A 22,728-nucleotide genomic window follows, 5' to 3' on the forward strand; every position below is an offset into this window, starting at 1 on the left:
TCCTATAGGTAGAGATGACCTGCTAATGCTTCTGCCTGGTATCTCCACTTGGGCCTGGCTCCCACTGAAGAGACCTCAATAAAGGTTGAAACTAGTCTGGGTTGTGGCCCTTCCCTTAATGCATAACATTAGACATATCCGCAAGGAGATGTGTTTTGCATTATGGGAGATACTGATAGGAGTGTTGGTAGCTTGCTCCACCTTTGCAAAGAGTGTCCTGGTGTTGTACCACCTTACCCCAGTCCTGAAGATACTTTCAGGTGCAAACTTTGTTTGCTCACACTTGATTAAACTAAATTTATTATATAATTAAAGGATTAAACTAAATTTATTATATTCTAACCAAGTGAAAAATAAACTTTCAACAACTTGATGATGTCTTTTTTCAGTGCTTTTCCATTTTCTTTTGGAAAGTTCGAAATGACAGCGTTGAATTTTTTGTTTTTGGCCTCCGGCGAGTCGTGCACTGTTGATGCGATTATTTCACGAAGTTCATTCATGGCAAAGGGTGAACTTGCGTTGCGGTGCTGATCATCAGTTGATTTGAGTTTGGTTTCTAGTGCTCGTATTTTGGAGGAAAGAGTTTCATTCATAGCACTGATATGCTGTTTGAAATTTTCAATTCGTTTGCCTAAATTCAGGAGCTGTTTTACAGACGGGAGGCATAGCAAACAGAAATAGGGGCGGTTAAGGTTGATATATATCTTGTGTGCCGATTCGTCAATTCTGCGCAGGAAACGTGCATCCAGTGGCAACAGAATTCGCACACTATACTTTTTTTTTATTGCTGATATCAATTTTGCAGCTGTGGCACTTTATGAGTTTGTCGGCAATTGACGGTGCTACACTGGCAAAACAAGAGTGCTTGTTCATCGTTGGCTTTTGTTGTCAACATCCTTGCTTTGCACGGTAGGCATCACGGGTGCTTGCACATGGCCAATTTTTAGATCAAAATATTATTTTTATTATTATTATTATTATTATTATTATTTGACACCTCCATGGAGTCCAAGGACTCATCGAGTGAGGGCACATGCTCTACAACTGTCTCCACAACTCAATTCACCAACTGACCACAACTACACTAACTCCATCTACCACCACTAATATTTCCAAAGACAATTGCAAACATCCATGCCCACGGCAGGATTCGAGCCCGCAGCATTTTGGCTGGAGAGTGGATGTGCTAACCACTCGGCCAGTCAGGCTGGCAACTGTTTAATGCACTAGAAGTGCTTACAGGTTGTGATGGAGTTTTCTGCTTCTTAGTACTCGCTGTTACGATTACAATTTGATGTTTAATTTGAATGGGAAACTCTTGCAACAGCGATAAAATGAGGGAGCACTAATTTATAGTAGCTTACTCACAGACGCCACCTGGTGTTCCATATTCTTGTGATTGTTCTTTACAGAAACATGAGAATGTGAAGTAACTTCATATGCAAGTTACTAATATATGTTGGGAGATGATTCACCATCAAACTGACCTAGTATCCATAAAGCATTCCAATATAAATGTTCAAGTCCAAGTGCTCTGTCCATAATGGGAAATCTGATGTGGAGTTATCTGGCTCCATACATACAAGTAGCTTATATGTGAAATTACTTCACATTCTCATGATTGGGACCCACAGTAAAAATGACAATATAATCTCTTGTTAAGTAATATTGGTATGGAAATAATATGTGGAGTAAATTCTCAGGATGTAATTCATTACATATACTCCACAAAAAAAAAAAAAAAAAGAAAAAATCTTGAACCTTACATTATCATTAATCCATAACAAATATAACAGATAACAGATATACTTGACAACTTACTTGTATGCATATGATATCTCTTCTGATCTGTCCAAGAGGAACATTTGTTGGGATTATTTTCCGAGTTTCAGAATTTAGTATCCAAACTCGCAGAGTTTCTCTATATTTAAATAAAATAAAATAATAAATTATAATATTCTAAGTTATTTATACAAAGAAAAATTATTCTTTGTTCAGCATAGCTTACTTATGTCACATTTTGAACAAAAAATATTAAAGCTGCATCAAGCTTTCTTGTTCAGTATTAATAATTATTGTATTAGTGACTAAACATACACACGTAACCACAGTAATAATTTTTTTTAATAAGTAAATATTTCATCCAAAGTATTATAGGACATCTTCAGCATAGTTAAATTCAAACAATATTAGGGTGCATACTTACAATGGAATCCCTCTATGCATGCAGTAGTGTGTTATAGAATTAAATTAAAATATATCTGAAAAAAGTCCATGCAGTTAGCCTAGTGGCTGTGCACTATGCCTGGGGAAGGAGTGTCCTAGGTTCGATTCCCATTGGTGACGTGACGAGCTGAAGGATCTTCCTCAGCCATAGCCAAGTTAGCCAGTCTTAGGTGTGGACAGTACGGTTTTTTTCCCAGTTTATCTGGGGTGTTTCATCCCGCAAAGCAGGCAAACCGGCCTTGATAACTCAACATTACGGACATAGGATACACTGGGGCATAGGGCTGACCACCTTATTCTGTGAACGGTTTGAGGTCCGATGATTAATAAACCCTTGACACCGCAAAGTAAAAGAGGATAAAAGGAAGATGAGATGAGATATCTTAAAAAAAAAAAATTGCCATTTCATCTAAATGCATCCCATATTTAGATTTTATAAACAACATTGAAAGAAACATTAGCCATCTGTCCAATATTGAAGCCAACAGACTACGTTTCGAAATTGCAAAAATAATCTATGATGCCAAACCTTCAGAATATCCTACCATCAGAACTGAAAGCTCTTACCTCCTTAAAAATGCAACAGAAACATAATCATCACCAGAGCTGACAAGGGAAATATCACTGTTGTCCTAACTACCGAAATATGACCGAAAAATGTATTTATTACTCCGAGATCGAAATACATACGCTCAACTTGATTATTATCCTACAAAAAGACAGCTCAAGAAACTAAACAAGTTACTAGATGAAACCTCTTCCCTAGATCAAGAAACAATTAAAAAAACTCAGGACATACCATGCTAGTAACCTGCAGAGAAAAAAAAATGGCGGCTGCATTGTCATTCCATGATTTTAATTTGGATTTCAGTAGGTTCGTTAAGTGTGAGGTCTGTTATATGTATTCCTTCGATTACATAAATGATTTGTGGATGTTTAGTGCGGATGGAAGAAGGGTGTGTGCGAAATGTGACCTGAACGAGGAATTGATGAATGCGAATATGAAGTTGATGACAGAAAGTGCTAGTACCGATTGTGTCGTGAGTGCACGTTTGAAAGAGAATGGCGAGAAAGACAGGCGAAAAAATGTTAAAAAATCAGGAAAAAAGAAAAAGAGCGATTTGACAACCGTAACGGATGTTAAAAGGGACGAAAGTGAGGCGGAAAGAAACGAAATTGAGAGAACGAATGAAAGTAGAAATGGCGTGGAGCAGAAACCGCAAGTAAAAAAAATCGAAAGAATGAATGATAGCGAAAAAAGAATGACTGATGGCGAAAGTTGGACGCATGTTGGAACGAAAGTACTAAACCAAAGAAAGATGAATGACAGTAAAAGTGAAAAGAATGATAGCGAAAGTTGGACGCATGTTAGTCCGAAAGTACGGAAACAAAGAAAGATATGTGAGAGTGAAAGTGAGAAGAATGACAGTGAAAGTTGGACGTATGTTGGACCGAAAGTACGGAAACAAAGAAGGATGAATGAGAGGGAAAGTGAGAAGAGAGGGTCGAGAGTTAGAAAGTTAGAAAGATTTAATGATAGAGTGAATGTGTCACGAGGTTCAGAAGGTGAATTGGATTGGATGAAGCAAGAAATGAAATGGATGCGGAATGAAATTAAGAGAATGCAGGTCAAAACTATTAAAATAAATCATGATGGCATGAAAGAGTTAACAAAAGATGAGCGAGTGGCGTTGTATGGCGACTCCATTATTAAAGGTGTGCTAGAGGATAAAATGCACAAGGTATGTTTTCCAGGCGGTAAAATGAGTAGAGTGATTGAGGCATTGAACATGAGGCAGGAACGAGCAAAAGAGTTAATTGTATTAATTGGAACAAATGATTTGAGAGAGAACAAAGAGCATGTCAAAATGAATGTCAGGAGACTGCTTGGAAAGATAAAGGAGAATAGTGTGACAGGAAGGGTGGTCAGTGTGTTGCCTAGGTATGATTGTGGTGAAATGAGGCGGAGAGCAAGGATTATGAATGATATTCTGGCTGAAATGTGTGAGGAGATGGGAGTACAGTTTGTTAATGTGTGGAATGAGTTTGAGGGACGAAGTGAGCTGTATGGGAGCGATGGACTGCATTTGAGTGGTTATGGTGTGAGTCGCTTGGAGAGACTGCTGCTGGAAGGTAGAGAAGTGAATAGAGAGAATGAATCAGATCAAGAGGGGAGTGATGTGGAAGAGCAGGAGAGTAAGACAGGAGAGATTGAAGGAGTGGAAATGAATGTGGAAGTGAGTGGTATGAGTAGAGATAATGAGAGAATGGGTGTGCAAGAGGAGCAGGGAAACGGGGAGGCTCAGGGTGGACAGGGATACACAGCGTGAGAAAGGTGGATGCTCCAAGAGGAGGTGAGAGAATGTGTAGGCAGGAAAGTAATGGGATGATCAGGGATCAAAAGGAAACAGATGGAATTGCAAAGGGTTCTAAAATGAAGAAGCAGAAAGGGAAATGGCCCCAGTCCAGCATGGAGAGATCACATCGAGTGAGTGGTATCAGTGGAACTAGCTGTAGATCCAGAAATGAGTTGTTGTGTTTGTATACCAATGCTAGAAGTATAAGAAACAAGGTGGATGAAATGGTTGCACTAATTGCGTCTGTGCACCCAGAGATTGTCGGAATAAGTGAGACATGGTTAGATGAGGATGACATCCTGACAGGAATAGAGATGGAAAGGTATGATGTGTTTCGTGAGGATAGAAGGGGTAAAAAGGGAGGGGGAGTGCTATTGATGATAGAGAAAGAGTTATGTCCATACAAGGTAGAGATGCAAGGGGGAAATGGGGCCAGTGGTTTTGAGGCAGTATGGTGTGAGATAGAGGTGAATAGAATCAAATACTTGGTGGGATGTTGTTATAGACCTGGTAATGTGGATGGTGGTGATAGTGAAATGTATAGTCAAATAAGCCAAGCAAATAAGAAAAGGGTGATCATTATGGGTGATTTTAATTATGGCAATATAGACTGGAATGAAGAGATAGCAACTGGAAGTAAAGAAAATGAGTTTCTTGAGTTTTTGAGGGATAACTACCTCAGACAGTATGTAACAGAGGGCACAAGAGGATTAAGGGTCTTGGATTTGGTCATCTCATCGGAGGATGTAATTATCAATGAGGTATCAAATCATCCACCAATTGGTGAAAGTGACCATGAGGTGATTACTTGGGTGGTTGCCAGCAGTGCAAGGACCCCTGTGAAAAAAGGGTATATGTGGAACTACAAGGGGGGTGATTATGAAGAGCTCAGGAGACAGCTTGCAGGTGTAGCATGGAATGAGGAGTTAGCTGGAAAAGAGATCAATGCAGCTTGGGGGATTTTCAAAAAATATTTAGTGGATGCAATGTCTAAATGTATACCACGGGTGAGAAGGTTAAATAAGTTAGGTGTGAGATGGATGAATAAAGAGATTAAGCATGCAATACAGAGAAAAAGGGCATTGTGGAGGCAGCATAAGAGAAGTGGAAGTAACCAATTTCATGAGTTCTACAAAGACCAGGCAAGGAGAGTGACTTGGTTGGTGAGAGTAGCTAAAGAGAGGTATGAACAGCAGTTAGCTAATGAAGCTAAAAAGAATCCTAGGGAGTTCTTTCGATATGTAGCCAGCAAAAGAAAGAATGATTATGGAAGGATGACATTGATTGGAGGAAATGGTATAAAGACAGCTGTTGCAGAATGTGTGGTGGAGATACTTAATGAGCAGTTCATAAAGATCTTTCAATCTTGTGAATGTGACTTCATGGAGAGATTAAGAGCAGTTGATGATGGGGAGGAGAGACTGACTGTAAGTGAGCAAGAGGTGTTTGGGGAGTTGAGTAAACTAGATGTAAATAAGGCTGTGGGACTTGATAATATATCACCACGTATTCTGAAGGAATGTGCCAGAGAGTTGACACCTGCCTTGACATATTTTTTTAATACGAGTCTTGCACTTGGTCAAGTCCCTAAAGAGTGGAAGGAGGGCAAGATTGTGCCACTTCATAAAGGAGGTGATCGAACTCAAGCATCAAACTATAGGCCTATCTGTGTGTCGGGTGTTGTGGTTAAGTTGTTGGAGAAGCTTGTGAGAGCTAGAATCCAGAGTTGGGTTGACAGCAATGGTATAATCTTTGATGGACAGCATGGATTTGCTAAAGGGAGGTCGTGTTTTAGTAATCTACTTACTTATTACAATAAAGTGACTGCTTCCTTGGACAGAGGAGAAGGATACACAGTAATATACTTGGATTTCGCAAAAGCTTTTGATAGAGTGCCTCATGATAAGTTGACAGTCAAACTAGAGCAGATGGGGTTGGATATTAGATTAGTGCATTGGATTGGAGACTGGCTATCTGATAGGTATCAACAAGTTGTGTATGGGGGTGCAATATCCAGGAAAAGGAAAGTCACTAGTGGAGTGCCTCAGGGATCTGTTTTAGGGCCATTACTATTTAACTTGTATATTAATGATATTGGCGAAGATTTGGATGGAGATATTCAGTTGTTTGCAGATGATGCAAAGTTGGGAAGAACCATAAAGAGTAGTGAAGATGTTGTGGCCTTGCAAGAAGACTTGAATAAATTGAGTGATTGGGCAAGCAAATGGGGGGTGTGAGTTCAATGTTGCAAAATGTAAGGTTTTAAAATTTGGAAAACAAAGATGGGATGCAGAATTTATGCTTGGTAAGAATATATTGTTGGAAGTAGAGGAAATAAGAGATCTGGGAGTGATAGTGGATAAAGATCTAAAATTTAGGGGTCACATCGCCAAAATTGTGAAGACAACACAAAGACTTCTGGGAATGATGAGGAGGACACTGACGTGTAGAAGTAGGGAGATTCTTGTTCCATTGTATAAGGCTTTGATTAGGCCACACATGGACTATTGTGCCCAGATTTGGTCACCTGGTTTTCAGAAGGATGAGGAGATGTTGGAAAGGGTCCAAAGGCGACTGACTAAGGTAGTTTCTGACCTCTGGAATGTCGAGTATGAGGAAAGATTGAAAAGATGTAATTTGCAGAGACTAGTGGAGAGAAGGAAGAGGGGAGATATGATAGAGACCTACAAGTTGGTAAGGGGTTGCTATAGGATCAATGGTGGAGAAGTTCTACAGCGAATAGTGGGAGATCAGGGGAGAACCAGAGGTCATCCCTGGAAACTGTATAAAGAGGGTGTGAGTAGGGGAGTGAGAGGCAGGTTTTTTTCGTGCAGAGTTGTGAATGATTGGAATGCCTTGCCTGAGAGTGTGGTGTCTGCAAGGAGTTTGAATGTGTTTAAGACCCGGTATGATGAGATGTGTGTGAGATAAAAGGACCTCCTAGATGAGTCTTTGACTCCATGAGGTCTTGTTTAATAATAATAATAATAGGCCTCCTAGAATATATGGTTTACCAAAAATTCACAAGAATAATGTTCCACTCAGACCCATCATGGATTCTATTAGCAACCCGACTTACAAATTATCAAGATTTTTATTTAACCTTTTCCATCCTCTCATAGGCCACTCAGCCTTATCAATTAAAAATTCCACAGAGTTTCACGCAAAAATTAGAGACATTCAACTGTTGGAAACTGACATGCTAATTAGCTTCAACGCTGTTTCCCTCTTCACTAATACTCCCCATAAGGAAACGATAGACTTACTCAAAAATTTTCATCTGATATTGTTGAATTATTCAAATTTATTATTATATCTGCTCTGGATACTTCACTTGGAAAGAGAAAATTTACAAGGAAGGAACAGCAATGGGGCCTCCTTTGTCACCAAACTTAGCCAACCTTTTTCTAGAACACCTTGAAGAAAAACTTTTCACATTTAATCTTAAACCAAAAATCTGGCTATGATATATCGATGACGTCTTTGTGTCTGGGGTCATTCTGAACAAGAACTATACTTGTTTCTAGATAAAATCAACATTCTTCATCCTCGCATCAAATTCTCGCTAGAAAAAGAATCTCCACATGGTATCTCCTTCCCGGATGTACACATCCAAAGAAAAGAAGATGGTTCTATTGTTGTATCGTTGTCTATGGTTATATCGATGATTCTATAAGATTTAATATAGTTGTTTACTTAATCTATCCTTCTTACCTAAAATCTTACTCAATCAAGTCCTGTCATTTGCGCCAATTGTTATCATTTGATCTTCTTCTTTATATATTTCTATCGTTATTATTGCCTTTGCCACTGTTCTCTACACTCTCCCATACAGTTATTTCCTTTTCGGCTTCTATAATAGTTTTCCAATAAGTTAAATAAATCAGCTATCACTCTCCTTTTCTTAAACAAACAATGATTCAGGCCATTTCCAAATTTTGTCACGTGTAATCCTTTCATTCATTAGGGCTTTGTCTATGTATGGGACAAGGCCCTAAAATTTTGTCCTCTGAGACAGTCCGCCTGTTAAATATTGACGAATTTATTTTTTTGATGTGCCAGCCAATACAGAAGATAGATAAGGTCCTTATCCAAGGTGGCTATCTCAGAGTAATACACAGTAACAAAATTTCAAACACTAATCTAACTATTCTCACTTCTCTTAGTTTTACATGCAGTCATGGCTTGAAAGATCAAACTATATTCATATGTCTCTTCCTCTAGGTTTGGTAGTAATTTTATGAGTGGCTATTTGAATTCATAAAATCGGCTGGATTCAGGCAAATGATAAAAAACATATTTATTAAAGCTTAAGAGATATACATGAAGAACTTAATCACCTTCCTAGCAATTTGTGATATCAATACTAACACTATAATACATTAATCACTCTAGGGTCGCTAATCATATCTCACAACACATCTAAGTTATTTCACATACAGATCCCTTCTAGGGAGACCTTCTTCAAACAGAGACAAGTTACTGCCAAATGGGATAATCACTAAAGTTCTCTACAACTTGTCCATTCACAAATTAACCTATAAAGTCTCTCATATCTTTAATTGGAAATCAGATACTTTAACATTCTACGTTTACCATCCCATTCTGTTCTGTCTTCAGCCTTGTCTGGACATCAAGGCACCGTTGTGGGTTACCGTTCTTTGGGTCATATACGAGAGCAGCACGATCAGGTTCTCTGGGACGATAAGGCAGTGTGCCGCTCTGGTCTCTCTCTGGAACCGCAGGAACACATCTGTATCGTCGGTCACACAATACAGCTTAGCTAATCTGTTATGAAGAGATAGCTAGCCTTGCCTTGCAAACCTTGATAAGCCTTTCATGACATCTACGGCTGACCCGGAATCATCCCATTGGCGGAGAAGGAGAGCCAACGTCCAAGAGCGCAGGAACCAGGAACCAAAAGGGATAAAGCCTTGTGTGGGGGGAGCTTGACCTTTATATTTTCCCTCTCTTTCTAGGAGATTCTCGTGTGGCATTCATTCACTTGTGCGTGGCGTTCTTCTGAGAAGGCGTTCTAGCTTCGCTTTCCTAATAAATTCTCCTTCCCTTAGGCCATACATTGTACTGGACGGCTAAAGTATGACCTTTGGACTATAGCTTACACTCAACTTGCTTTCACACAATATATAGAATGGGATACTCTAATAAAATAATAACCTTAAATAAATCCCTTTATTTGACTCTGTACCAAACTGGTTAAGTCTCACATTTCTTAAACTAAACACTTCTTCAGTTTTGCTTTAAATTATAATGTATATTTCAATTTCTATGCCAAAACACAACATTTCTCTGCCTACAATTAAAAGGTAGTTGTTCCTGAATAAATTAAATTATAATGTAATTTTCAATTTCTGACTATTCAGGACACAACACTATCTCCACTTCTGTCTATTGCAAGCCAACATTGTCAGGTTGCTACATTCACAATTCTTAGGCTCATCATCCATCTCAAAAATTTGGCATCATTAAATCATTAGTAACCAGAGCACACAGATTCTGCTACTCTGAAGAATTTTTAAACCCCAAGAATTGGAAACAATCAAAAATACAGCCATACAAAATGGATATAACCCAAAAACAACTCAAAAAATTATCATCAACGTAGACAAGAATAAGCCCATAGGATTCCCATACCTTATGTCAAAGGCATCTCCAAAAGTCTTTAAAAAATTATGAGGAAATATAAATTGCCTGCTTTACCGACAAACCAATCAACCAGATCCACAAATGGTTACCTTCTCCTAAAGACACCTCTGATGCTACCTGGTCTCATGTTCCTGTAAATTGTCCTACTATGGACGAACAAGTTGGTCCATTAGCAAACACATTTCAGAACATCAAGACCATATCCATCTTATCAAAACACTGAAATCTGGCTTCACACAACACGGAATTGAAAGCCCAAACCACAGGATTCATTGGAAAAAGACCAAACTTCGACATAGATCTTTATATAAACATGAATGTTTATATAAGGAAAGTGCTGAAGCCCTACATCACAGACCCAATTTGACTGTAAGGACATTCTTACTATCCCTAAAGTCTGGGAAATTGTCATCCTAAATTGTGTAAAATAATTTTATATATGTTATCTCATTTTAATGTAACTTTTTTTTTTCAGATATATTTTAATTTAATTCTATAACACGCTACTGCACACACAGAGGGATTCCATTATAAGCACGTGCCCTAATTGTATGTGATTCCAAGTATTGTTTGAATTAGCTGTACTGAAGATGTCCTATGATACTTAGGACAAAACATTTACTTATTAAAAAAATCTTATTACTGTGGTTACGTGTGTCTGTTTAGTCATGAATGCTCCACAGGTCTCATTATACATTATTGTATTAGCTCTTACTACAATTATTATTACTTAATGCCAAATTTGTAGCAGATGAATTTTAATGCCTGATGCAAAACCATTATCCTGCTTAAAAGACTGAAGTTAAATTTTCTGTTGGTTTCTAGAGCGTGATTTCAAAATTAATTAATGCTTAACTCGTTCAAGGTACTATGTAAAAACTATAGTCAGCAGCCAGATCAGTTTGAAAGCACTAGTTCTTGTCTGATCACTGAAGTTAAGCAAACCTGAGCCCGGTTAGAAGTTGTGAGGGTGACTAATTGCAAACCCTGGGTGCTGCTGGCATTAATTTTGATTCACAAAGGTGACCAGTGCTCTTTGGAAAGGGAGAACGAGGACAGATTGAGGAAATGTAAGTTGCAAAGCCTTGTGAATAGGAGGACTGGGGAGGGGGATATGATTGAGACATATAAGATGCTAAGGATTATTATTGGGTTGACATGGAAGAGATTTTTCATAGAATGGGATAGGGTGGGTAGAACAAGAGGTCATTGCTGGAAACTGTATAAGGAAGGTGTGAGCAAAGGGGTGAGGAGCCAGTTCTTTGCATGGAGAATGGATAGTTGGTGATGAATGTGTTGTGAATGTAGACACAGTTAATCAGTTTAAAGCATGGTTGGATGAGCATTGTGTGCAATAGTGTGTACCTCCCACGATGAGTCTCTGACTCCATGGAGGTCAGATGGTAATAATAATAATTACAACCTTTTGTCCATCCAGAAAGGTTGTATATAGGTTTACAACATTTCCTGGATGGAATTCACAAGAAAATAAATATATATATCTGACACATGCAAACAACGCTGTAGGCCCACTCATAGCAGTGTCTGATAGGTTTACAATGTTTTATAGGTGGGATTCAGATAACTTAAAAAATCTAAGAAAGTATAGCTTTTTTTTTTTTTTTGATCAAAATAATAATAAAAATAAAATAAGCAATTTGTACGTCTTCCTGAATAATTTTGTAATGAGTCTTCTTGAGAAAATGGCAGTCTGGGTGTTAATAACAATGATTACATTACCAGATAGAGTATCTGATACAGTAACATTAGAGAATGTACACAGTACTCTTAATATTATTCATCCGGATACAGATCAATATATGTTGGACTAGATCCCTTTCTAGTACACTCAAATCTAGATCAACATATAGGTGCTGAGTCTGGATGAAATCCACAAATTATAGTCAACTGCTTGTCTTATATAGCTAGATGATGAATGCATAATCAATATATGTGAACCAGATATATTGTATTATGCACTGAATTATTCTCCTTGCAATATTTTTCAAGATGGCAAAGAGAATAATTTTATCCCATTCATTCTGGACTGGGTAATGAAATTCATCTCCCACCTAAAGGCAATCACATATACAAAAAAATGGAGGGATTCAAACATACAGCTTGATAGCTGCTGATTAGATATGTTACCACTTGACAAGATACCAGGCTAGCAATCTATTTTTATGTATTATTATGTGACACCTCCAAGGAGTTCAAAAACTCACTGCAGAAGCGCAGTAGATTTATGAAACAAATACTCAGTAAATTAAAAAAAGGGAATCATGCACAGCTAATAGTTGAAGAGTTGATGACTTTGTACCTTTTTTACATATGCAGCATGCAAGCAGCCTATTGTTTTAAGATGTGGCAGTTGAGGGACAAGAATGTGTATATATTCATAAAATGTAAGCAGTAGGAAGCATTGGGAGATATAAGTTCAATCTTGGGATTTTGTAAAAGCAGAGATTAGATTTCAAAAATGGATGAAATTCAATTTATGGATACCAGTAGTGTGTTGGAGAATGGAGAGAATGTAAAAAATGTACATATGGATTGTACATACTTGGGCAATGTGGCAGATTTAGATAGTTTATTGGACATTCAGGAAGCCGTCCAGCTGGCAACAGCTGTTTGGAAGTTGTTTTAGTTTTATTGTTGTGGAGACTAAAAAGAAGCCCACATTCTCCTTTCAGAGTAAAAAAAGTTCAAGGAATGGATCCAGAGACCTATTGATTTATCTAAAAGTGTTTCTTCTTTAAAATGGTGAATGACAAATGCCACCTGATGATAAAAATCTAGAAGAAAACCTCCAATATTTGTTTCAAAAGGATAAAACAGTAGCACAGGCTGGAAAGAGTGAATATTCTATGGCAGTTTGGTCTACTGTTTGTTTATTTAACCCTAGATTTGTTTTTCTTATCAATATACAAATTTAGTCATAAAATTTTATTTATTTCTGGACAGAAAGTTGAGTTTTCTTCGAATACTGCAGACAAGAAAGAAACTGTATTCATGCAAAAAGAACTGATTCCATTACAATGAAAGGATTATTAGAGAACTGTAAAGCTAGAAGATTATTTTAAGTGTTCCACCTCATGAATAATTTTCTGAAATAAGGCAATTTGGCTGATAAAGTGCTTACACTGAAATTTACTCAAGTAAAACAAACATTTCTTTCAGCTAAAGGAAAGAGACCTATTTGGGAAAAGTGTTCACTTTGAATTAAAATAAGATAACTCTCATTTTGGAGCTGATTCTATTGGAAAGCCATAGTGATTACTCTTAGATGGAATTAGCAAAGAAATTTGTTTTCTTTGTTTTTTGTTGTTAGAACACTTTTTTTTTTAAATTCCTGAAATTTAATTTGTTTTAAAACATATATTATGTAAATAACCATATGTATATATAATTAAATAATGTCTCTTTTATATTACAATTCACTTGTCTTATTTAATGAGATTAAAGCAATTGAAAGTAGTATGCAATATCTGTTTTAAGTTTTGGAGAAACTAAATAATACTCGTAGTACAAATCTAACCCATTTATAGATGTGGAGGAAAAACACATAGGGAAGCATATTTAAAATATATATTTTTTATAGAATACTGCTCTCACATTTTGAGTGATGCTCCTAAAACCTTTCTAAACATTCTTCAGGCTATAATAAATTTAGTTTAATCCTTTATCCAAGTGTGAGCAAACAAAAACTAAACTAAATTTATTATAGTCTAACCCAGTGAAAAATAAACTTTCAATTCTTCAGGCTGGTTGAAGTGAGCAGCTCAGTTAATTAACAACTCCTCTCTCTCATAGATTCTCTTCAGCTATTGTCTCAGAGATAGTCAGTGTGTCTCTTCTGTAGGTATTTCTGTGGACACTGTTGAGCAGAACTAGCATCCATTATGCCTCAGTTTCTGCTAAACCTACAGCAATGAGTAACAGATGCCCAACAGCCTTTTACAGTTGAACTGTTGACTCACCAAATCAGCTCTTTAAAAAAATATCAACTTCAAGCTCTTTAAAAGGAATATTAGCCATTTAATTTGCTCTTTACTCCAGCCATCCGCAACAGGCCTTGCAGTTTCCTGTGTATGGGAATAATATAAAAAAATGCATTTCAATAAAAAATGGTAATTAAAATCAAAATACATTAACTGAGAAGTTGCTATTTCTGATATTTTAGTATGATAGGCATATTAAATTACTACATACACAACTAACTATAATTTCAATTACATCACTTTGAAATTCAAGCATGCAAAAACACATATCCATAAAAATGTGATTGCAAATCAAATATATACTAAATAGATACTTACTGTCCTACAGTTATAAACACATTATTTACAATATTTGCACAGCCAATAGCATACACATGCCTTCCAGTAATAGGACTAACTGGACTACCACAAAGAGGCTCCTTTGACTGTACATCCCACACAACAACACTAAAAATTATAATCAGAGAATGTTTATCATGAGAGATAGCAAGAAAAAAAAAAAAACAATATCTATTCTATATATAAAAAAAAGATAAGCCAAAATTTGAAACATTTTTATGTCAAGTTTTTTGTCTTACCAGCACGGAACTCAGGAGGTTGAATGCCGTAGGCACCAGTGGGGGGAAAGGGGAAGAGCCCCGAGTGTGTGTGTGTGTATATATATATATATATATATAAGGTTTTAGTAATACGGAGCCTTATCACCTTTACCTATAGAAGTTGCAACAAGGTGTTTTTATTTTTAATAAAAATCTCTGGAGGAGATATAGATGTAATAAATTTTTTAACTTGGGGATATTGTATATTAGGATAACCAAGTAATTTTATAAACTTGGTTATTTTAACTCCTAATCCCAAGTATGCAAACAATTAAGTTTGCACCTGAAACAAAGTTCAAGTCTAAAGATGGTACAACACCAGGGCAACTCATTGTAAAGGTGGGTAAAGCTCTGATCACTATTCTTAGTATTTTCCCATAATGTAAAGCACATCTCACTAGAAGATGTATACTGCAATGCATTATGGGCGGGGTCACTACCCAGACCGGTTTCAACCTTTTTTGAGGTCTCCTCAGTGAGTAGCTAGACCCTAAATACCAAGGTTTTAGTAATACGGAGCCTTACACCTTTACCTATAGAAGTTGCAACAAGGTGTTTTTATTTTTAATAAAAATCTCTGAAGGAGATATAGATATAGATGGTGTTGTACCATCTTTAGACTTGAACTTTGTTTCGGGCGCAAACTTAATTGTTTGCATACTTGGGATTAGGAGTTAAAATAACCAAGTTTATAAAATTACTTGGTTATCCTAATATACAATATCCCCAAGTTAAAAAAAAAAATGTATTACATATACACACATATATATATATATATAAATGCAAATTAAATATATACTAAATTTACACATATATACATATATATATATATATATATATATATATATATATATATATAATTGTATAAATATATATATAGTATGATAGAAAAAATAAGAGTTTGATAGTGAGTGTAAACAAAATGAAAGAGCGAGTGTTGTATGGAGATTCCTTAGTAAGAGGAGTGTTAGTTGAGAGTTTAACAAAATCGTACCAACCTGGTGCGAACGTTAAGGATGTAAGCGAGTCTATTAGAATGCAAAAGCAGCGTGTGAAAGAACTGATAGTGGTAGCAGGTACAAATGATTTGAAAGGACACAAAATGGCTATGATTGAGGATGTGAAGGAATTGCTTAAGGTAGCAAAAGAGAAGAGTGAGAGAGTTAGGATCGTGAGTCTGTTTAGGAGGAGGGTCATAATTGGAAATGACTTTATGTGTTAATTATGCAGGACAAGTGGTGGAATTTGTGGATGTGTGGAGTGAGTTCGATGGACGAAAGGATTTATATAAGATAGATGGTTTACATTTGAATGGATTTGGTGTATGGAGACTTGAAAAGGTGTTGTCGAATGTAGTGGAAGTGGATGTGCAGAATCAGGGAAACTAGAGTTATTAAGAGGGGGGGGAGTAGATATGCAGACTTTAGGGAGACAGTTGAGTGTATGAATGTGTGTAATATGCCAAGCGAGTACAAAAGACTACGAATCAGAATGGGATAGTTAGTATAAGGCATCAAAATAGGGATGGGACAAATGGGCTTCTGCAATTCATGTATACTAATGCCAGAAGTATTAGGAACAAGAAGGAAGAATTTTTGGCCTTGGTTGGCACTTCAAGGCCACAGGTTATTGGCATTAGTGAAACATGGCTGACAGAAGATGATATAGCTAGAGGGATTGAATGTGAGGGGTATGGTGTGTTTAGAAGTGACAGGGAGAATAAAATGGGGGGGGGGGGGGTTACTGAAGACAGCTGATAAGCTACAGCCAAGGAAAATAGAAGTGGAACTGCAGGATAGAGAAAAAGAGCACATTTGAGGCTATTTGATGTGAGATTGAAACTAGCAGAAAAAAATATACAGTTGGATGCTGCTATAGACCAGGTGATGGAATAGATGGTGGAGATAGTATGCATAAGCAAATAGAAGAAATGAGTGGAAGGAGGGTAATTATTGTGGGTGATTTCAGCTATGGTAACATTGATTGGAAGGAGGAGAGGACACATGGGAGAAAGGAATTGGATTTTATGCGATTATTAAGGGATAACTATCTGCAACAGCATGTAATGGAAAATATTAGGGGTCAGAGAGTGCTTGACCTAGTAACTGCATCTGAGAATTTGGCTGTAAAGAATATTACTACGTTGCCACCAATTGGTGAGAGTGATCATAGGGTCTTGACTTGGGAGATGGCTAAAGGTGTAGAATTTACAATTAAGACAAGGTACATGTGGAATTATAGGGCTAGTAAGTATGACAAGCTTAGGAGTTTAATTGGTTCAGTGCCATGGTATGAAAAACTGCAAGAGCTAGATGTTGATAGTGCATGGGAGGTGGTTAGGAAGTGTTTGCATGAGGCAATGGCTGACTGTATACCTAGAGTCTGAATAATAAATCAAGTAGGTATTAAATGGATGAATAACACCATTAAGCTTGAGCTGCAAAAAAGGAAACAACTATAGAGGGAATTTAAGGAGAAATGTGACCGGCAGGCACATGAATGGTATAAAGCACAGGCCAGAAGGGTAACGAGTGTGGTAAGAAAAGCAAAAACGGATTATGAAAGAACATTAGCCATGCAGGCAAAAGAGATTGCCAAACAATTTTTTCGATATGTTGCAAGTAAAAGAAAAAATGTATATGGCAAAATGATTTTAAAGAATGCCGATGGTAGGGAGGTAACCGAATCCGTTGATATAGCTGAATTACTGAGCGAGCACTTTGCAAGAATATATCATCCAGGTGGTGACATTGCAGGAATGAATGAACCAATAGATTATATGGGAATTGTGGTGAATGAATTGGAGGTGATTATAATCACCTCCAATTCATTCACCACATTGATAATTATCAATACATCTGTGGGATTGGATGGTATAACAGCTCATGTCGTACGTGAAACGGCTAAATAATTGTCAGTGCCCTTGACCATTTTATTTAATTTGAGTCTCGGGTCTGGGTTAGTACCGAGGGGATGGAAAGAGGGGAAAATAGTTCCACTGCATAAAGGAGGTTCCAAGACTGCTGTTGTAAATTACCGACCGATTAGCCATATCATGAATCATTGTCAAGGTCTTGGAAAAAATAGTCAAGAGGAAAATACAGGATTGGATGAAAATGGGATATTGTATGGGAGGCAATATGGTTTTGTGAAGGGTAGATCATGCCTCAGTAACTTGCTCATGTTTTATAACACAGTGATGGCTGAACTGGATAAGGGTAATGGGTTTACAGTGATTCTACTGGACCTTGCCAAGGCCTTTGAAAGGATACCACATGCAACTCTATTCAGTAAACTGGAGCAGATGGGGATGGATATAGCGTTGGTGAGATGGATAAGAGGGTGGTTGATGGAGAGATACCAGAGATTGGTTTATTCAGGAGTTGAGTCCAAAAGACAGCTTGTGACTAGTGGTGTGCTGCAGGGTTCTGTTCTTGGACCACTACTTTTCAATTTGTTCATCAATGATATAGGAAAGGAAGTGTTAACTTGATTACTGATGATGCAAAGTTGGGTAGAGCAATAGTGATTGCATGGGATGTCAAAATTTTGCAATATGATTTGGATAGTTTGGAGGACTGGGCTAAGGAAAATGGATGTCAATTTAATGTGGCAAAGTGTAAGGTTATGCATTTTGGGGTGAAAAGATTAGCAGCAGTATAACACATTGGTGGAACCATAATCGGAGATTGATGAGACCAGGGATTTGGGAGTGTTGGTGGATAGGGAGTTGAAGTTTAGGAGGCACATCACAAAGTGGCTAATTCAGCTCATCAAATCACTTGGTTGCTGAAAAATATTTTAACAAGCAGAGACAAACAAGTTATTGTTCCTCTGTATCGAGCCTTGATAAGATCCCATCTAGACTACTGTGCCCAGATATGGGTGCCAGGGTTTCTTCTTGATGAGGAAGAGGTGGAGAGGATCCAGAGATGAGTGACCAAGATGATAGCAGGTCTATGGAATGAACCTTATGAGAACAGGTTGAAGGTTTGTGGGTTGCAAAAATTGGTTGATAGGTGGAAAAGAGTGATATGATTGAGACATTCAAATTACTGAAGGGTTTCTATAAGATTAATTCAGAAGATATTTTTGAGAATAGCACTGGTGGTGGGAGGACTAGGGGCCATCCATGGAAGCTGGGCAAGAATGTGGTTAGCAAGGGTGTTAGAGCTAGGTTTTTTACTTGGAGAGTGGTGAATGAGTGGAATAAGCTGCCAGAGTCTGTTGTGGGTGCCATGACTGTGAATGAGTTCAAGGCAAAGTTTGATAGATACTGTGTGAATGTCGAATAGTTGTTCTTGACATGATGTTAGGACCTCCCTCAATGTGTCAGTTGACTCCTTGGCGTTACCGGCAATAACAATAATAATAATATGTTAAAGATACCAAAAAATGTTCTACTTGGTTTTAGTATCCTTTTCCCAAGGAAGCAAAACAAAGTTTTGCACATGAAATGTATTCACATCTGAGCTACTTGTATATAGAGGCTAATGACTTGTCTTAGTATGTATACCATAATGAGAAGCACACCCCCCTTTTTTTTTTTCTACATCTTTCTATCATCCAAAGATTTTTATTAAAAAGGTCAATCACCTTCTGTCTACTTATATATGAGATATATATGACTCCTACTGATGAGACCTCAATGAAGGTCGAAACCGGTCTGGGTAGTGACCCTTCCCATTAGTATAGCTATACTGCTATAGAGGTGTAGTATAGCAGCTAGAATAGAGAATGTTGGTGCTGGTAGAATGTCATTAAACACACATCAATTGTTATGTTTATACATAAATGTAACGAGTATTCGAAACAAGAGAGCTGAGATTGTGGCACTGATTGAGACAGCATGCCAAATGAAATTGGAATAAATGAAACTTGGTTGTCTGAGACAGATGTGATGTCGGGAAGAGAATTAGGATATATAATTTTCCAGAAGAATAGAGATGTGAAAAGAGGAGGGGGGGGGAGAGTGTTGTTAATGATTGTAGAGGAATTATGTCCACAATGCTGGAAGTTGATGCATGCACAGATTTTGAATCTGTGTGATGTGAAGTTGAAATAAACAGATTAGTATATTCTGATAAGATGCTGTTATAGGCCAGGGAATGCAGAGAATACTGACTGTGAAATGCTTAGGCAAATTAGTTGAGCATGTAAAAAGAAGGTGATCCTGATGGGAAACTTTAATTACAGGACTACAGACTGGAAAGAGGAGATAGTATATGGGAACAAGAGAGCGAGTTCATGGAATTTCTGAGATATAGGTATCTTAAGCAGCATGTGATTGAAGCAACTAGAGAGGCTTTAATGTTTTGGATTTGGTGATAACTTCACAAGATATAGTTGTTAATGAAGTGCTTCCACTGCCACCGGTTGGTGAGAGTGATCATGAGGTACTTGTTTGGGAAGTGATGAAACAAGAAAAGGTCACTGCCAAAAATGGAAACACGTGGAAGTATAAAGCAAATGATTATAGGAAGCTCTGTAGTCAGTTAGCAACAGTACATTGGGTAGATGAGCTGAGCGCAAAAGATGTTGACAATGCATGGAAACTCACAAGGCAGTATCTGACAAGAGCAATCTATGACTACATACCGAAGGTTAAGCAAGTAAATATAGTGGGAGTGAAATGGATGAACAGTGAAATCAAGCAAGCTATGCTGGAAAAGAAAATGTTATGGAGGTGGTACAAGACAGTTGGTGGTGATCAGATCCATGAATAGTATAAAGTGCAGGCTAGAAAGGTGACAAGCATGGTAAAGAAAGAAAAGGTGCAGTATGAGAGGAGACTGGCTGGTCAGGCTAAGGTTAACTGAAGGGAATTTTTTGGCTACATGGCAAGCAAGAGAAAGAATAATTATGGCAGATTAACACTGGTGGATAGTCATGACAGCAGAATAACAGCTGAAGGATATAGTGGAATTATTGAACAAGCACTTTATCAGAGTATATCATATTGGTATAAATGATCAGGTATAATATATAAAAGAGAGGCAAGTATTGGGAGAATTGGAAGTGAAAGAAGCAGACGTGTATCATATGTTGGTTGGGTTAGATGTGAATAAGGCTGTGGGAATGGATGACATATCACCACATATTCTTAAGGAATGTGCACCACAGTTGGTTATGCCCTTGACCTGGTTATTTAATGAAAGTCTTGCAGATGGTAGGATTCCTAAGGAGTGGAAAGAAAGCAAAATAGTACCACTCCACAAGCATGGTTCTAAGATAGGTCTCCAATTATAGGCCAGTCTATATAATTGCATTTGTGGTCGTCAAAATGTTGGAGAGATTGGTAAGGAACAGAACAGAATTGGGTTGATGGACATGGTATTCTTTATGATGGTCAGCATGGATTTGTAAAGGGTGGGTCCTGTTTCATAATTTACTTGCATTTTATGATAAGGTGACCGCTGTGTTACATAAGGAAGAATCACATACAGTGATATTCTTATACTTTGCAAAAGTGTTTGATAGATCCTCTGCAGCTTGTACACATGATAAGGCAGTGTACAAGCTGCAGAGGATGGGAATAGATAGTATATTGGTTAGATGGATCAGAGATTTGCTCTCTAAATGATACTAGCAGGTTGTGCATGATGGAGCAGTGTCTCATAATAGAAGGATAACTAGTAGAGTGCCACAGGGTTCTGATTTTGGGCCCTTGCCATTTAACTTGTTTGTATATGATATATCATGTGGACTGACTGGGGATCTTCAGTTATTAGTTGATGATGCAAAGTTGGGAAAAATTATAAGTAGCACTACTGATGCTGAATCCCTTTAGAAAGATTTGAATAGACTTTTTACTTGGACAAAAGAGTGGGGAGTTGTAGTTTTAATATCAATAGGTGCAAGGTGTTGCATTTTGGAGTGCAGAAATATAAGGCCGTGTACTATATCAATGGTGCTGAACTGCAGGAAGTGGATGAGAATAGAGATTTCGGAGTGATGGTTGACAGTAGACTGATATTTAGAGGGCATATTGCTAGTGTTGCAAAGGTTGCACATCATAGTGATGCTATGATAAGAAGTACTCTAACATGCAAGGATAAGAAAGTGGTTGTGCAACTGTATAAGACACTGGTCAGCCCACACTTGGACTCTTGTGCTCAGATCTGGTCATTTGCTTTTCAATGTGATGTGGAGACATTGGAGAGGGTCCAGAGATGAGTGACTATGACAATATCAGGACTTTGGAATACTGGCTATGGAGAGAGGTTGAAGAAATGTGGATTGCAGGAAGCGGTGAATAGTAGGAAGAGAGGTGATATGATAGAGACGTTTAAGTTAGTGAGAGGATTTTATTTGATTAATCCAGAGGGGATTATGAAAAGAGTAGAAGGTGAGATAGGAAGAACCAGAAGTCATTCCTGGAAGTTATGTAAAAGTGTGGTGAAGAATGGTGTCAGGAGTAGATTTTTTATATGGAAAATTGTCAGTGAATGGAATGCATTACTAGAATGTGTTGTTAATGCAAGGAGTGTTAAGGATTTTAAGATTCTATATGATAAATACGTTGTCAGTTGAATGAACCTCAGATGATGAGTCTGTCAACTCCATGGAGGATGTAATAATAATATAATTATGCATTGCATTATACATGTTCGAAAAGTGAGGGTGCTTTGCATTTTGGGATGCTTACTAAGGCAAGTGATATGAAGTCATTAGCATCTATATACAAGTAGCTTAGACGTGAATATATTTCACTTGCAAAACTTTGTTTGCTTCCTTAGGAAAAGAATTAAAACCAAGTATACAATTTCTTGGAATCTTTAACATATAATAAACCCAAGATAAAAAAAAAACTTTCTATATATATAGGTGTGTGTAAGTATGGGTAATAATATATAAATACAAAGTAATGGAATAATT

The 22,728-nt window shown here is 37.4% G+C and overlaps 1 protein-coding gene and 1 pseudogene across 6 annotated transcripts in view; one reads left to right on the forward strand and one right to left on the reverse strand.

Moving 5' to 3' along the window:
• Positions 1-22,728, reverse strand: part of LOC150102890 (cilia- and flagella-associated protein 52) — a 640,784-nt gene that overhangs the window by 425,139 nt on the left and 192,917 nt on the right. For all 6 annotated transcript variants that reach the window (XM_090397376.1, XM_090397375.1, XM_090397374.1 and 3 more), the window contains exons 5-6: positions 14,570-14,698; positions 1,822-1,921 (exon numbers count right to left, since the gene is read on the reverse strand). In XM_090397376.1, the coding sequence (XP_090253502.1) occupies positions 1,822-1,921; positions 14,570-14,698 (229 nt within the window). The remainder of the gene's footprint in view (positions 1-1,821; positions 1,922-14,569; positions 14,699-22,728) is intronic.
• On the forward strand, positions 11,135-11,253 carry LOC150102892 (5S ribosomal RNA; annotated as a pseudogene).

The sequence above is a fragment of the Typopeltis vanoorti genome, chromosome 9 (assembly GCF_054136105.1).
Source record: "Typopeltis vanoorti isolate ZY-2024b chromosome 9, IOZ_Tvanoo_1.0, whole genome shotgun sequence".
In the NCBI taxonomy this organism is placed as follows: Eukaryota; Metazoa; Arthropoda; class Arachnida; order Uropygi; family Thelyphonidae; genus Typopeltis; species Typopeltis vanoorti.